General features: G+C 38.0%; 1 protein-coding gene across 2 annotated transcripts; it reads left to right on the plus strand.

Moving 5' to 3' along the window:
• The first annotated feature begins 491 nt into the window (after window positions 1–491).
• Window positions 492–6,878, plus strand: LOC104091419 (serine/threonine/tyrosine-protein kinase HT1-like). Of its 2 annotated transcripts, none has more exons than XM_009596746.4 (6): window positions 492–761; window positions 890–1,858; window positions 2,130–2,585; window positions 3,012–4,025; window positions 5,746–5,832; window positions 6,621–6,878. In XM_009596746.4, the coding sequence occupies exons 2-4, from the start codon at window positions 1,148–1,150 to the stop codon at window positions 3,261–3,263; spliced, it is 1,419 nt and encodes a 472-aa protein (XP_009595041.1). In that variant the 5' UTR covers window positions 492–761; window positions 890–1,147; the 3' UTR covers window positions 3,264–4,025; window positions 5,746–5,832; window positions 6,621–6,878. The 2 variants fall into 2 exon arrangements, with proteins under 2 accessions (XP_009595041.1, XP_009595040.1); XM_009596745.4 differs by having other exon boundaries at window positions 5,746–5,806.
• Window positions 6,879–18,177: the final 11,299 nt, after the last annotated feature.

Below are 18,177 nucleotides of genomic sequence, written 5' to 3' on the forward strand. Positions count from 1 at the left end.
CAACTCGAACGTTCTCATTTGTGACAGTACCCAAATCCTCTAAAATTTGTTTATGTCTGCAGGCCTCGCTAACTTAAAATGACTCATCTCCATAAACTTGACCCAATCTACCCGATTAACTTAAAATATCCGTTTAATCCAATCTACCCGATTGATCCATCTCCCACTCACTTTTAGTTGTCTTTTAATCATTATACTAAATTAACTAAGATCTATTATTAAGGTTGCGGTGCGATAAATAAAATTTCTCAAATTAGATATTTTAAATTTGAACTTTGAGAATGAATTTTATTTTATTGGCGCACGAATTCGAATTAATTGAAACCGAATATGAATATCTGACACCGAGTACCATAATGGTAATGTGGGTATGTGACCCGTACCATAATGGTAAATCCCCCCCCCTACCCCGCTCCCCTTTTTTTTTCACCGCCCCATTTGAGATACCCGTAAGTCATGCAACAAAGCCGGGGCCATATGAAAAGTATCAACTAAGGTTGGTTTATAGCACGTACCAAAACGTACTTTGATTTTTCATGTGTGAAACGAAGCAGAGACCTATTAGGAATACATACAAAATTATATGGAATAATACTTATAGTCATAAATGGATTTTGATTTTTCTCCTCTCTCATTCAAATATATTCAATGTCTCAAGCAGAAATTAGAGAGGAGGAAATAGATTTCGTATCAAAGATGCAATCTTTATAGCAAAAATATCACCACTGTAATGGTTCTTGAATCTGATTTTCTGAAAAGGGGTATGTCTATTTTTTCAATTTAAGAAAATAGGGTCTCTTTTTTTTTTTTTTTTTTTTTATAGATTAATTATTATTAACTTTGTTTTTTTTTTTTTAATTTGGATTTGAATGTGTGTGGCATTTTGCAGGCTTTGAAGGAAGGTGGGGTGTTTGATTTTATAGCTGAAGAGAGCCTTATTCTGCTGTTTAAAGTAAGAGTGTTGTTTTGAATATTTGATTTTTGATTTATGGGTTTGAAGAAATTGTCTGTAGAAAACTTAGCAAAATTGATAGGACAATTTAAGGGAAATACTGAATTGGAACCTCCTCCTGAATTGAAGAAACAAAAGGAGAATAGATTTTATGCTAGTTATCAGGTTTTTTAGCCTGATTTGAAAAGTAAAAAAATGGATGAGGAAATTAATTCTTGGATTAGGAGAACAAAATTTTCTCATACCATTTGTCATAGGTTGGATGCAACAAGATTGTCTTCTATTCCTATCACTGTCCAGCCTAGGAGTATTGCAAGTGCCAAAACTAGACCTGAAACAGGTTCTCTTAATTCAAGAACTAGTCTAGTTGTTAGGCAAATTGTGCAAAATCCGAGCACGAATAAGCAGAGAGTATTATCCCCTCTTCCGAAAACAAAACTTTCCGATACGTTTAAGGAAGCACGATCTAGTCAGAGGAGGTTTTCGACTCCACATCCTCAAAGGAAAGAACATGAGAAGGGAATTGTGAGTAAATTGTTCCTCAAAGATTCCCGCGATAAGAAAGCACCTAGTTCCGCGGTGAAGTTCAATGACAAATTAAAGAGCCGGAACCGGAAAGATTCAGCATGGTCAAAGTACTTTGATCATAGTGGACGTAGGGTTATGTCCGTAGAAACAGCTGATGAGTATACGATTGATCTTTCTAAGCTATTTCTTGGACTAAGATTTGCTCATGGTGCGCATAGTCAGCTTTACCATGGAATATATAGGGATGAACCTGTTGCAGTGAAAATGATAAGACTACCTGATGATGATGAAAATGGAGATTTAGCAACTCGGTTGGAGAATCAGTTTAGCAGAGAAGTTACTCTCTTGTCTCAACTCCACCATCAAAATGTTGTGAAGGTAGAAAATCGACCTCCTTGTTTGATGCATTCAATTTGAGCATATGGCACTTTGCAGTTATTCATTGCATACTGTATTTAATGGTCTTGCTTAGGCATTTTAATTGAAGTTCTTCCACGGCCACGTTTGTTATTTTGCCGGCTATTTCTATACTGTGATTTTTTTTAAAAATCGTTTTTTAATGTTTTAAATTGGTAAAATACTAGTTTGTGTACTTGTTTTCGTTTTCAAAATCATCTATGGTCCGGTCTTTAATTACCTGTTAATGCAGTTTGTAGGTGCATGCAGAAAGCCACCGGTTTTTTGTGTTGTGACTGAGTATTTATGTGAGGGTTCTTTGAGAGCATACCTTCACAAGCTTGAGCATAAGTCCCTGAACTTACAAAAATTGATTGCACTGGCCTTGGATATTGCTCGTGGAATGCAATATATTCACTCACAAGGCGTTATTCATCGGGATCTCAAGCCGGAGAATATACTTATCAATGACAAGTTCCGCCTCAAAATTGCAGATTTTGGAATTGCTTGTGAGGAAGCATATTGTGATCTTTTGGCTGATGATCCAGGTACTTATCGATGGATGGCACCTGAGATGATTAAACGAAAGTCATATGGTCGGAAGGTGGATGTTTATGGTTTTGGACTCATTTTATGGGAAATGGTCGCTGGAACCATACCTTATGAAGATATGACACCAGTACAGGCTGCTTTTGCTGTTGTCAACAAGGTATTTGTCTTTTTTCCCAAAGAATTTTATGATCGCGCATGCGATTGGAAGATGATGCACACAATTGTGACCTTGCTATGGCTGACTCTTTTTGTCCCTATGACTATCCGAGTGACAAAATCATGCCCCTAAACCCCATCGTTTCCCCCAAGAAAATATTGTTTCTGTTAATACAGTCAGACCTCTCTATAACAGTCACCCTCTATAACAACATTTCACTATAACGGCCAAGTTTACTTTGGAACCGATTTTTCATGTTATGTTACTATAACATCATTTCTTTATAGTAACCAGCGGAACTGTTATAGAGAGGTTTGACTGTATTTTTATAATATTCTGCAAAAGAGATGTTTTTTTTTATAGTAAGTCTGCTATTAAGGAATAATATGGGTAATTCTGAAAGAATTTGTCTATGGAACATTTCAGAATATGAGACCACCTATTCCCGGGGATTGCCCTCCTGCCATGAGAGCTTTGATCGAACAATGTTGGTCTTTGCAACCAGAAAAGAGGCCCGAGTTTTGGCAGCTTGTAAAGGTATTGGAGCAGTTTGAATCTTCAGTTGCGCATGACGGGACTCTGAATCTAGTACAAAATTCAATGTTTCAATGTCGCAAGAAGGGTTTTCTTCATTGGATCCAAAAACTTGGATCCGCACATCAAAACACTTCATCTTAGCCATAAGCCTTTCTTATGAGTTCCCGGATGATCTAGCTTTCGTAGTTTCACCGGGTCCCGCTGTAATTCGAAAAGGTTTCTGTTCCTTCTGCTATGTTTTTTCTGCCTCACCATTATACTAAAGCGTGATTAGGTTGTAGGTGTGCATTGAGGTGAAATGCTTCTGTAATTTTACATGATAGATAACATGGAACATGGTTACCAGATTTTGAGTGTGATTGCAGATTGCCTTTCGATGGCTAGGAGTAACTTGACTGAAATAAAATTCTCTTTATCCTTTTTAAATATTGTGTTTGATGTCTTATTTCAATGCTTTCTTTTCTTGGAGAAATTTGCTTTTGATTTCTGATGGGATTACGTGCAAACAACCTCTAGCAGAAATGCAGGGTAAGGCTGCGTAAAATAGACCCTTGTGGTCCGGTCCTTCCCCAAACCCCGCGCATAGCGGGAGCTTAGTGCATCGGGCTGCCCTACCTTTTTGATGGGATCAGTGCGTTAGTGTTAGTACTGTTACATCCTATTTCAATGGTACTCTTGCAATGAGACATAAGTATTGTGTTTACTATGCATTACTAACTTCTATTGAAAGTTTTCTTTTTCCTTCCACGTCTGGTTGTTTGTGGTGCTTTCGAGCTATGTTTCACTCCAGGATGTGATGAATCGACATCAAAATGGCAAACGGCGGTGTAAATAAGGGCTCTTGGGAATCATCAAACTGTTATTCCCAGCATACCGTTGATAAGCGAGAACCTATCCACACTGGTTTGTTCTCTTTCTTCTTCTTGTCTTAGTTTTTCCTTCTCTGAAAATAGGTTGCGTTCTTTATTATCTAAATACTAGAATTAATTACTCTAAACGTGCTTATAATATGACTCTACACAAATTTAACAATTACCCCTATATATCAAAATCAAACATTTAAAACAAGTACGCATCAGTCCCAAACAAGTTTGGGTCGGCTATATGAATCCTCACTAACCATGTTCCTATTTAAATCCGTCTCAAGCGAACTTACATCTAAGTTCTAACTGAATAAACTTAAAATAATATGAGGTGGAAAGATAAAAAAAGTCAAAACTAAAATTAAAATGAGAAATTCTTATATCATCCTTTTTTAAAAATAAAAATAACTTACATGTTGAAAATGCAACTATTGCTTATAATTGATATATCTTATAAATAATTTATACTCATTTCCAAATGAAATTTTTGAAACATGTTTCAAGAAGTGTTTATTCTCTTTTTCAATAAAATTTAAGTTTATATTTTTCATGTGGGACCCAAAAATGTCTATTCTCTTTCTTTAAATTTTATAAATTAATATATTGGAACTTTCTGTTTTTTAGGTTGGATTTTTCTTTTAGTTATTTCACTTTAATTATTTTTTCCTATACTTGCACCCCTGTTTTTAAAATTAGATACTTAATAGCTTTGATAATGAAAACATTAAACAAATTATATTTTGTATATTATTTTAAGTGTATTATTTTGAAATACTTGGGTGTATCTGCAATTAAGTCATATTACAGGGGTGTTTAGTGTAATATAAACATGTCGTTGTAGCTTGTCTAATTGGCCTGAAACATGTGCTCTATGCTTCATCTGCCTATGGCGATACCAGTAGATACTTGTAACAAGTTACAACAACAACAACAAATAGTTGAATCCCACAAGTGGGGTATGGGGAGGGTAGTGTATACGCAGACCTTACCCCTACCTTGAAAAGGTAGAGGCTGTTTTCGGTAGACCCTCGGCTCAAAGAAAGATGATAAAAGAAGCAGTAGCAACAAGTTGTAACACCAGCTAGGATCCACATTTACAAATTTCTATGCTTTTGTTATAGTTAGGATCCACACATTTCCCTCTTGCTGAATGTTGTTGACCGTAAGCCTGTCAATGGTCGAAGCACATGTGTGTTTGTACACTCTTTTGTACTAATTTTGCCTCTGCTAGTATTAACTGAAAAAGTAAAACAGGTACCTCATTACTCGTCTAATAGATTTTGATGGTCTTAGATGAGCTGATTTTAGCATAGCCTATGATAATCTTTTGAATTGATAAATATCGTAGCGACCTAAATGATTTTGAGATGGATACAGAGGAACCATTTAGACGACCTCAACTAGTTTGGCTTTGTGGTATAGTTGACTCATTTTAGATGGCTGTTAATGAGCATAGGGAAGGGAAGCCTTGGCGTAACTGGTAAAGTTGCTGCCATGTGATCAGGAGATCACGGCTTCGAACCGTTGAAACAGCCTCTTGCATAAATGCAAGGTAAGGTTGTGCACAATAGACCCTTGTGGTCCGGCCCTTCCCCAGACCTCACGCATAGCGGGAGTTTAGTGCACCGGACTACCATGTTCCTCTGGTTTAGAGGCTGTTCCTCTGGTTTCAATATTTACAGTATGCTCTTTCAATCAGTTACAGTAGTTTGAAACACCTGATATTTGTAAATTTTCCGTTCGTTCTTTTCTTGTTGCAGATGAATGGAATTAAGCTGAGCAGTGAGGAAGCTTAGCAAAGGTTCTGTACAGTTTTAAAAGGTTAGATGATAATACATAGAATTCAGGTATAAGTTATGCTCTTATTCGCGTAGTGCTAGAACGCATTTTTGTTCCACATTCTATCCCCTATAAGATAATACATAATTTCAAGTATAAGTTATGCTAATATTAGTAACATAATGTTTGGTTTTTTTATATTGAACTTTATATAAAATCTGCAGAGTTAAGACTTTAAAATAAACGCTCTTTTAGTTATCCGAAGGTTATATTATTAGACAAAGTTTCTACTGGAAATAAAATGATGTAAAGTAATACAGAGTTTTATATCGATATTATCCTTATCCCTCGGAAAAATGTAACTTCTAAGTTTGTAAAGAAAAAACATCTAGATTCCTTTTGTTTAGGTGCATGAATCTATACACGGGAATAGTAGTACGACCTATAGGTCATAAGTTCGAGTCGTGGAAGCAGACAATAATACTTGCATTAGGCTATGTTTTCTACATTACCCCCTTGGGGTGTGGCCCTTTTCCGAACCCTGCGTGAATGCGAGATGCTTGTGCACCGGACAGTCACTCTATTTTATTTTATTTTTACAATATTTAGTAGTACAGGAGCTGGTTCTTTTGGGTATAATATTGTAGTAGTAGTTATAGTAGTTGTAGTAGTTGTAGTAGTTATTGTACTATGTACCAAAAAAAAAGTAGTAGTTGTACTATGGCTCAGAAAAATATTTAGCACAAAAAGGAAGGAGCTAAAATGAAAAAAATACTCCTCACTCCCTACTAAGATTAAATTATTAGGAGCATTTTTTGGAACTACAAATCTGAAATCAGACTGTCGTGGTTCTCAGAGACGCAGGTACTGATTTCACGGGATATTAATCGTGATCTCTGTGGACTTGAGAAGAGCCTACTCTCACTACTTAATGGTGTGATTTGCGGGAGAAGAATGTGTTTACAATGATTGTAAAGATGATTGTTGGGTTTGTTGTAGATGTGTTAGATCCCATTATGCGTTATAATGCAAATTGTTGGTAGATTGGCGTATTAGTGTCCAATTGCAAGCAACTCTACAACAATATATTATGTATTTACCTTTTCTTGTGTGATTTTTGTATTTTCCTAATATTTTCTTGCTTTGTACGAAAATAATAATAAAACTTTCTAGTTTTATTTGTAATCATAGTTGCACAATGTTGGTTGAAGAATGAACTAGAGGTTTAGTGGCACTAAAACATTGCATATATTCCAACATTTGAGTGCGACAGTCTCATATTTATCTTCTGGAAATAATTACCAAGATATCCTACATTGATTTAAGCCTTTGAATGGATCAATTTGGGTAATAATGTTAGGGATATAGTAGATATACTCTAGATCCAATTTTAAAATGTCACGACCCAAAATTTCACCCGTCGTGATGGCGCATATCTCAATACTAGGCAAGCCGAAAATCTCAATAAACCACAATTTCTCTCAAGATTGAAAATATAACATTTAAATACAATACAAGCACTCCCCAAAACCTGGTGTCACTGAGTACATGAGTATCTAATATGAGTACAAGTCTGAAAAATACAGTCTATAATAGTCTGAGACCAAATATAGTGAACAAGGAGATAGAGAAGGAGAGACAAGGTTTGCGGAATACGACAACTACCTCAAAATCTCCTGAAAATCAACTGCGCGAAATGATCAACACCCGCTATGTTCAGGAACACCTGGATCTGCACACGAAGTGTAGGTTCAGATCCAGGTATTCCTGAAAATAACGGGTGTTAGTATGAGTTCAACTAACTCAGCAAGTAACAATAATAACTAAGGAACTGAAGATAATGATGAGTTACACAGTCATAGTTCACTTTCAGTAGTTCCAGCAAAGAATAGACATGCTTTCAAATCCGGCAGTTTAAGTCAAATCAATTTTATACAGTTCAATTTCAAGTAATCCAGACATAAATTCTTTCAGAGATTTCACAACAATGACAGATAGCAACCAAGTGCAACAACAAATGCAAAGCAAGTACAACCTCTCAGGCAACAGTCACTCAGCTCATCACAACAACTTAACCACTCAGCTCTTAGCCCTCAGCACTCACACTCAATGGGTACCCGTGCTCACTGGGGGTGTGTACAGACTCCGGAGGGGCTCTACAGCCCAAGCACTATAATATGCACGGACAACTCATGTGTTGCACGGACAACTCACGTGCTATAATATCCTGCACGGACAACTCACGTGCCATAATATCCTTACCTCACTAAGAGGCCCTCGGCCTTACACAGTCCTTCACCTCTCTAGTTTCTCGGGCTCTCAGAAATCATACAGATCAGCCCAAACAAAGATAACATAGTGCATCAACAAATATCAAGAAAGACTGAGGTATGATTCGCTAGTAAAATCAAGATTGAGCACAAGATAGCAATTAGCAAATAATTCAACCAGTTCGTGACCTCTGTGGGTCCCAACAGTACTATCACATAGCCTATGCATGATTTTTAACATGATTTACAGTAAAATTTCTTCAACACAAAGAGAGCTTATAGCTAACAACAGGTTATTCAACTTTACAGTTTCACGAGACGGACTAAGTCACAATCTCTTCGATGCACACCCACACGTCCGTCACCTAGCATGTGCATCACCTCCAAAATAATTATATGACATAAAATCCGGGGTTTCATACCCTCAGAACCAGATTTATAATTGTTACTTACCTCAACCCGTGTAATTATTTATTCCGCTATGCCCTTGCCACGAGAATTGATCTCCGAAAGCCTCGTATCTAGCCACAATTAATTCGAATCAGTCAATACAAATTATTGTAATTAATTCCATAAGAAAATACTAATTTTCCCGATAAAATTCGAAATTAACTCAAAAATCTCCCGTAGGGCCCACGTCTCGAAATCCGACAAAAGTTATAGAATATGAACGTCCATCCAACCACGAGTCCAACAATACAAATTTCACCAAAATCCGGCACCAACTCGACTCTCAAATCTTCAATTAAAGCCTATGAAGATTTCTACTATTTTCAATCCAATCCTTACCATTAGAATTAACAATCTTTCCACAACCTTATTGGTATGTATACATAATACTCTTACACCCAAGAATCATACTATTAATCACCCATCTTTACTTCAAACCCGAAATTGAAGAATTGGGGAAAGAAATTCTTACCTCTTTGAAGCCCTAGCAAGATCCTTGTGAAATCTTCAAACCTTGAACAAGAATTGATGGATAAATCACTAAGTCTTCACTTTCTCTCTCTAAAATATTCTCACCTCTCTCTAAAATATCAGATTTTGGCTCAAAAATGAGCTTCAAGGGCTATAAATCGAAGTTGGATCGGGTCAAATATTAGAAAGAATAGAAGCTCCGACGGAGTTATGCGGTCGCACAATAGGCATGCGGTCCGCATACCGGCCACATAATTTGGCCTCCAAAGCTGGGCGTTACTGACCTGTTCTGTGGTCATTATGCGGTTCGCATATTTGTTCTGCGGTCGCATAATGCACCGCAAAACAGGTCTGCGGTCGCATAGTGCGCCACCGATTTTCCTCAAATCTTGCCCTCCTCCTGTTCCACTTTGCGACCATTATGTGGTCCGCAGAGTGATTCTACGACCGCATAGTGGTCGCAGAAATGACCATTTTCCGATAAAATTTTCCTTTATATTTCGGTGCATTGTTCAACCCAAAAAGTCCGAGCCGCGGCGAGTAATCTTTGTACTAATTGATTTACCTCGGCACCACCAAACCTTAATTTCCTTAGCAAAATTTCTCCAGGGTCGTTACACATAAGTCAACATCCGGTCAACCTTTTCAACTTAAGCTTCCAACATGAAATTTATTCTTCCATGCTAACTCCGAAATACCTTAAAGCCAAAATCGACAATTCACACAAGTCATAATACCTCGTAGAAAGTAATTCAAGACTTCAAATAGTTGAAAGGAGCGTAAATGCTCAAAACGACCGGTCGGGTCGTTACATAAAGCTACCAAGATCAAGAGATAGCTATGACTGGCGTGACCGGAACGCAGGTACATCTTCAAATCCAACTCCCGTCGTACACAACATCAACATTCAATATCTACACATAAGGTGCAGAAGTGTAGTGTGAGTATAACCGACCCTATATACTCAATAAGTAACAAACGTAACCTTAGGTTGAGAGTAGTGACGAGCTGGAACAAAGGTCAGAGTCTAACACTAATAGCCAACAACAGTTCATAACCACATAATAAAAGTGATAAAAGAAGTCACTCAGAGATATAATTCTCAGCTCGTTCACAGTTCCGAAAAATAGGCATATTTTTCAAGTATATCAGTGAAAACCCAAATCTTTTACCGAAATCACCAAAATATGAGTAAGTTTGTAATTTTCCCCAAAACTTTCAACAGGTAAATGTTTTATTTTCAAATGGCATGAGAAAAATACATCTCTATGCCTACATGTCAATGTGTATGTGAAGTCATGAATGACGCAATACCGTACATCATGAGAAAAATGCATCTCTATGCCTGTATATCAAGTGTGCATGTCGAATGCAATGCAACTCAGTGATAAAACCATATGCATACTCTCAGAGTATCAATTCACTGAGTCCTCCCAATAGCTCAGCCCTCACAGTTACTCAATCCTCCCAATCACTCAGCACTCGCTCTCGACACTCGCACTTGCACTCGGCACTCGCAATCGACACTCGCTTTCAGTAGGTACATGCGCTCACTGTGGGTGTGCAGACTCCGGAGGAAAAAATCCAGCCCAAGCGCTATTATAAGACAATCATGGCATGAATCAATAATACCTGTTGCGGCGTGCAACCCGATCCCATCAATATCCTCACAATCAGGCCCTCGGCCTCACTCAGTCATCAATCTCTCCAGTCTCTCGGGCTCTGTCATGAAAATCAGCCCAAAATGATGATGTGATGTATTAATAAATGGTAACAGAGACTGAGATATGATATGCAAATGAATGCGTATGACTAAGTATGTAGTTGCAATGTACACAAATAACTCAACAACAAAAATGACCTCAGTGGGTCCCAACAGGATAAACATATAGCCTAGACATAGTTTCTAACATGGATCACAACTCAATTACTCTAGCACGTAGAGATTTCATAGATACAGATAAGATTAGGTCACTACACAGTACCACAGAAATAACCGAGTCACAATTCACACAGTGCACGCCCACACGCTGTCACCTAGCATGTGCGCCACCTCAACACTAAACAGATATCACGGTTCATACCCTCAACACCAAGTTTAGAAATGTTACTTACCTCGAACAAGCCAAATCCATCCAGCGTGTATCAACCTCCGAACTGCTCGAAACTAACCAAAAGCAACTCAAATACATCAAATAATGCCTAAGGAAATAATTTCAAATAATAAAGGTCAAATCTTTATTTAAAAGCCTAAAGTCAACCAAAATGTCAAACCCAGGCCCACGCCTCGGAACCCGATAAAACTCACAAAATCCGATAACCCATTCGATTACGAGTCCAACCATACTAGTTTCACTCAAATCCAACTTCGAATCGATATTCAAAACTCAAATATTCACTCTATGAAACTTTAGACAAAATCCCCAAATTTTCTCTTTAAAATTCACAATCCAATTATCAAAAATCGAAGATAGATTCATGAAATATAATAAAAATCAAGTACAGAACACTTACCCCAATCCATATGGTGAAAATCGCTTCAAAATCGTCTCAATCCGAGGTCTATAGTTCCAAATATGAATAAAATGATCAAACCCTCGATTTAAAGCTTCTGCCCAGTCATTTTCGCTTTTGCGAACAAATGAGCCACTTCTGCTACACGATTCCGCTTCTACGGAGAAGCACTGGAGGAATGTTCCTCGCACCTGCGGAAAACATCCGCTCCTGCGACATCGCATGTGCTACACTTGAACGCGCATCTGCGCAAACGTCCGCTCCTGCGCTCACGATCTCGCTTCTACGCGCATGCAGGTGCGCGACAAACTCTGCTTCTGCGGAGGTATCCCAACTCAGCCTTCGTCGTAGGTGCAACCATACTTCCGCTTCTGCGACCACCGCACATGCGCAAAACCAGCCGCAGGTGCGATCATACGAGATCCTGCCACAAACCAGCCTTAACCAAAATTTCTAAAATGATCCGAATCATATCTGAAACTATCCCGAGCCTCTCGGGACCCCGTCTAAATATACCAACAAGTCCCATATCATAACACGGACGTAATCGAGGCCTCAAATAACACATAACAATATCGAAATAACGAATCGCACCTCGAATCAAAGTCAATGAACTTTGAATCTTTCAACTTCCAAACTCGTGTCGAAACATGTCAAATCAATCAGGAATGAGCTCAAATTTTGCACACAAGTCCAAATGACATAACGAAACTATTCAAATTTCCGGAACCACAATCCGAACCCGATATCATTAAAGTCCCGGTCAAACTTATGAACTTTTCAAACCTTCAAATTTTCAACTTTTGCCAATTAGTGCCGAAACCTTCTAGAGATTTCCAAAAGCAAATCCGGGCATACGCCCGAGTCAAAAATCACCATCCGGACCTAACAGAACTATCAAAACTCCAATCTGAGGTCAAATACTAAAAAGTCAAACTTGGTCAACTCTTCCAACTTAAAGCTTCAATCATGAAATTCATTCATCCAAATCGATTCCAAATAACCTGAAAACCAAAACCGATGATTCACACAAGTCATAATACATCATACGGAGCTACTCATACCCTCAAACTATCGAGTGAAGTGCAAATTGCTCCAAACGACCGCTCGGGTCGTTACACAACATGTCGTGATGGCACCTATCACAATACTTGGCAAGTCGATAATCACACATAACTACGCATTTTTAAATTGAAAATAAGATGAAATAGTTTAAACAGTAATAACTCTCATAAATAGTCGATAAGAAATACTGTGACTCAAATACAACATTCTCAAAATTCGGGTGTCACTGAGTACATGAGCATCTAAATGACCATACAGTCAAGACTTCAAATACAACTGTTTGGAAAGATAGAACAATGGCTAAATAAAGAAAAAGAAGGAGAGTCAAGGTCTGCGGGCGCCAAAACAACTACCTCAAAAGTCTCCAAGCATATGAAGCTCCAAACCTAGCAACCGTCGTGCCCAGAAGTACCTGGATCTGCACAAGAAGTGTAGAGTGTAGTATGAGTACAACCGACCCAATGTACTCAATAAATAACCGGACTAACCTAGGGATGAAAGCAGTGACGAGCTCATAAAGGTACAGTCCAAATCCAGATAATAACAACACAGATATGACAGGAAAATGACGATAATAACTCAGAGAAATCGCATAATCAGTTTGTAAACAGTTCAGAATTATAGACATGCTTTCAGGTATTTAATAGTTTGAGTTGAACAGGGTTAAAATATGACAAGTATGACTAATATGAGGTATGTTACATCTCGATATCTACATGTTAAATATGAATGCCAACTGTAGTGCAACACGGTGATAAAGTCATATACTCATACTCTCGGAGTATTCATCCCCACTTAGCACGCTCAATCACTCGGTACTCCCAATCACTCATCACTCCCAATCACTCATCATTGTCAATCACTCATCACTCTCAATCACTCGGCACTCGCACTCTGTCACGACCTGGAATTACCTAATGTTTTACTTGCTAGGCAAACCAATATTAGAATAGTTTTTAGCCATTTTTAAACAATTCAAATTAAATGATAACCAAGAAATTGGATAAACTAAAATAGAGTGAGTAAACTAAAGTAACAACGATATCCAAATACAATCCCAGAACTGGTGTCACCAGTACACGAGCGACTAGAGTGCTACAAATAAAAGTCTGAATGAAAGAATAACTGTCTGAAATAAAGTAAACAACTAAAATGATGTAGAAGGGGACTTTAGGGCTGCGAACGCCGTGCAGTTGTACCTCAAGTCTCCGTCAAGCAATCAATCCGAGCAATTTACTGACCGCTGCTAGGACCGACTCCAAAATCTATACAAGTAGTACAGAGTGTAGTATGAGTACAACCGACCTATGTACTTTGTAAGTGACGAGCCAACCTCGACGAAGTAGTGATGAGGCTAAGGCGGGTTACTTATAATAACCTGTCGCAATATTATTATTATAATAATAATAATAATAATAATAATAATAATAATAATAATAATAATAATAATAACAACAACAACAACAACAACAATAAGAAAGGAACACAGGAAATAACGTCAAAGCAGTTAACTGAAGAAAGCAACGCAATCCTTGAAATCAGTGAAACCAGAAATATTAGTCCTCAGAATCTCATATGAAAATACTGATAATTAACACAATACAAAAATGAGCACAACACACATAATCCATTGCGGCGCGCAACCCGATCCCACCGTACAAACACAATCCTCCCTTATTTCACCATATCAATATCGAGAATAACATATAAAATTCGCTGCGGCGCGCAATCTGATCCTACTGTATCAATATCAAATCCTCCTTATTTTACCATATCAAAATCACATATAAAATTTATTGTGGAGTGCAACCCGATCCCACCATATCAATATCAAATCCTCCCTTATTCCACTATATCACAACAGCTGCGGCGTGCAACCCGATCCATAAACAAAATTAATAAATGTAATCAATTCAACAACTCAATTCACAAGAATCTCTATGATTAAATAATATAAAAATAAGGCAATAAAGGAACCCCATACCAAATCAACGAATGCTACAATTAATACGAAACAACAAGACCAGCCAAATATATGACAGTTAAAAAGTACAAGTAAGACAATTAAGGCAAGTAGCAATAAATCATGGAGTCGTAGAAGAAACAAGTATTTTAATACAAGAGTAAATAATTGACAAGTAATAAGTTACGGCATAGAAAGTAATTAAGATAATTAATGGAATACGAGAAAGTATGGAAACAACTATTTTGACGGCGTATATCTACTTGTCACCTCGTATATACGCCATTACACATGTAATTCACATAACATATAGCTCAAGGGTTCCTAATTCCCTCAAATCAAGGTTAGACCCAATACTTACCTCGCTCCGCAAGCAAATCAAAGCTCACCTAGGCCTTTCCTATAAAATTCGCCTCCAAACCAATCGAATCTAACCAAAATCGACTAAATATCAACAAACAATGCTAGGAAAATCAATTAAAATACTTAAAGTTAAGATCTTTATACTTTTCCCAAAATGTCAACTTCGGGCCCGCTTGGTCAAAACCTGAGATTTTGACCAAATCCCAATTACCCATTCACCTATGAGCCCGATTATGCAATTGATTTTGTAATCCGACCTCAATTTGAGGTCTAAATCTCAATTTACAAAACCCCCCAAATTCTTTCCAAATCCCTAATTTCCTACCATGAAAAAGCTTAAATTAAAAATAGAAATCAATGGGTGTTGATGGATATGGAAGAAAACAAGTTAAAGTATACTAACCTATGAAATGTTGATCAAAATTCTCTTCAAAATCGCCCCTAGGTCGAGCTCTAAAGTGAAGATGGTGAAAAATGGGTGAAATCCCGATTTTTTGAAGTTTCGCGAAGCACCTGATGCATTCGCTAAGAGCACTGGCCAAAAGGCCATCGTGATCGCGGTTACCTCTTCACGATCGCGAGCCTGGGCTCGCGTTCGCATAGAGTGACCTGCCCAGCTCCCCTAGAACCCCACAAACCTTCGTGTTCGCGTGTGGGTGGTCGCGTTTGCGAAGGGTAAGCCTCCCAAAGCTTCGCGTTCGTGACCTGTTCCCCGCGTTCGCATAGAGTAAAACCACCCCAGCCCCAAGTTCCCCTTCGTGATCATGAGAGTGGCTTCGCGATTGCGAATCACAAAACACCAGACACCAGCACACTCAAAACCAACAATAGCCTAAGTCCAAAAATCACTTTGTAGCCTATCCGAAACACACCTGAGCTCCTCGGGCTCCAAACCAAACATGCACACGAGTGTAATAGCATCATACGAACTTGCTCGCGTGATCAAAATTTCAAAATAACACCTAGAACTACGAATCAGACATCAAAATGAATGATATTTTCAAAGAAATTTAAGAACATTGCAATTTTACAACCGGACGTCCGAATCACTTCAAATCAACTCTATTTTGCACCAAGTTTTACAAACAAGTCATAAATACTGAAATGAACATATATCAAGTTTCGGAACTGAAATTCGAAATCAGTAGCAATAAAGTCAACCTACGCTCAAACTTAGAAATTCGTTAAAGCTTTGAATTGCTAGTTTTCGACAAATGACGTTAAATCAAGTTAGGGACTTCCGAATTTTATTCTGATCCATCAAAACACTGATCCAGATCCTTTTATACAAAATGTTTACCGTAGTCAACACAAATGAGTTTTAAGGCAAAATTTCACATTTTGTTCAATTTTTCACATAAATTTTCCAAAAAAAAAAGACACAAATTGCGCATGGAAATCGAGGAAGGCTAAACGGAACTATTCGATGTCTCAGAACACAGAAATGAAGGTTAAAACTATAAATGACCTATCGGGTTATAACACACACAGTAGGTACCTGCGCTTACTACTGGTATGTCAGATTTCGGAGGGGCGGATCCCGCCCAAGCGCTAATATAAGCCAATCATGGCATGAATCAATAAAGCCTGTTGCAGAGTGCAGCCCGATCCCATAAATATCACTCACAATCAGGCCCTCGACCTCACTCAGTCATCAATCTCTCCAGTCTCTCGGGCTCACAAATCTCATGATAATCAATCGAAATAATTATAATATGATGTAATAATAAATGGACACAGATACCGAGATATAATATGCAAATGATAGATGTGACTGAGTACATAATTACAATTTAAGCGAATAATTCAACATCAGAAGTGACCTCTGTGGGTCCCAACATAACAAGCATATAGTCTAAGCATGATTTCTAACATGGATCGTAGCTCAATTACTCTAACAAGTAGGAGTTTTATGATTAGCAACAAGGTTCGATAACTACACAGTACCACGGAATCAACCGAGTCACAATTACCACGATGCACGTCCACACACCCGTCACCTAACATGTGCGTCACCTCAATACCAATCACATAACACGTATTTCAGTGATTCATACCTTCAGAACCAAGTTTAGAAGTGTTACTTACCTCAAACTACGCAAATCTCTACTCCAACAAGCCATTGTCTCGCAAATCGGCCTCCGAACAACTCGAATCTAGCCATAAGCAACTTAATACAATCAATACAAGCTATAGGAATCGATTCCATACGATAAAGCTAAGTTCTTTAACCAAAGTCAAAAAGTCAACCCCGAGCCCATGCCTCCGAACCCGACCAAACTTACAAAATTTGAACACTCATTCAATAACGAGTCCAACCATACCAAAATCATCCAATTCCGACTCTGAATCGACGTTCAAAACTCAATTATTCACTTTAGAAAAGTTTAAACAAAAACCCCCAATTTGTCTTGTTAATCCCCATGTTTTGATGTTAAATCTAGTGATGGATCCATGTGAATCTTATAGATATATGTTAGAATCACTTACACCAAGCTTGTAGATGAAGGTCTAGGTTGAAACCCTTCAAACTCGAGCTCTCAAGTCTCTAAAGTGGTAAAAAATGAAATAATAGTCCAAAATCCCATTTGTATAGTACCATATCTGATCTCCCACAGTGTTGACCATAATTTTTTGTGTGTGGTCCGCACTTCCAAGTTCTGATACCGCGATCCAAATAATGCGGCCACACTTCGGCAGTAATTGCACTATCAGTCTTCAGTTAATTGACCATAACTAATTGTACAAATATCCAAATGACAAATGCTTTTATTTTTCGAAAATTAGACTCAAAGGGCTACAACTTTTGTTTTTGGATCATTCCCAAATTCCTCATAGATTAAGAGATATGAGCTTCTGAAGTCAGACCAACAAACCTGCAGATTCCCCCTGCTGCGGCTGCACATGAGGCTTTGCCTCAGCACTCCGAAAATGTGCCCTTCGCACTTCAATTGCTCCAGAAATCATCAAAGTGCAGAAATGACACAAACTTCCTCAAAACTCACCCGAAAAGCACCTGAGGTCCCCGGGACCCCATCCAAACATACCAACAAGTCCTAAGACACAATGAGAACTTACTTGAAGTCTCAAATCACGTCAAACAACATCAAAATCATGAATCGTACCCTATTTCAAGCGTAATGAACTATTGAACTTCCAACTTCTAAAACTAATGCCGAATTATACCAAACCAACTCTGATTGACCTCACATATTGCACACAAGTCATAAAAGACACAACAGACCTATTCCAACCCCCGGAACCAAAATCCGAGCCTGGTAACAATAAAGTCAACTCTCAGTCAAACTTCTCAACTT

This window comes from Nicotiana tomentosiformis, chromosome 9 (genome assembly GCF_000390325.3).
Source record: "Nicotiana tomentosiformis chromosome 9, ASM39032v3, whole genome shotgun sequence".
Taxonomy (NCBI): domain Eukaryota; kingdom Viridiplantae; phylum Streptophyta; class Magnoliopsida; order Solanales; family Solanaceae; genus Nicotiana; species Nicotiana tomentosiformis.

What these genes read in the sequence shown, in the direction of transcription:
- LOC104091419 (XM_009596746.4), top strand. Translation starts at nt 1,148, where the DNA reads ATGGATGAGGAAATTAATTCTTGGATTAGGAGAACAAAATTTTCTCAT. An exon ending in ACCATCAAAATGTTGTGAAG is followed by an intron (nt 1,859 to 2,129) that starts GTAGAAAATCGA and finishes CTGTTAATGCAG; the next exon opens with TTTGTAGGTGCATGCAGAAA. An exon ending in CTTTTGCTGTTGTCAACAAG is followed by an intron (nt 2,586 to 3,011) that starts GTATTTGTCTTT and finishes GGAACATTTCAG; the next exon opens with AATATGAGACCACCTATTCC.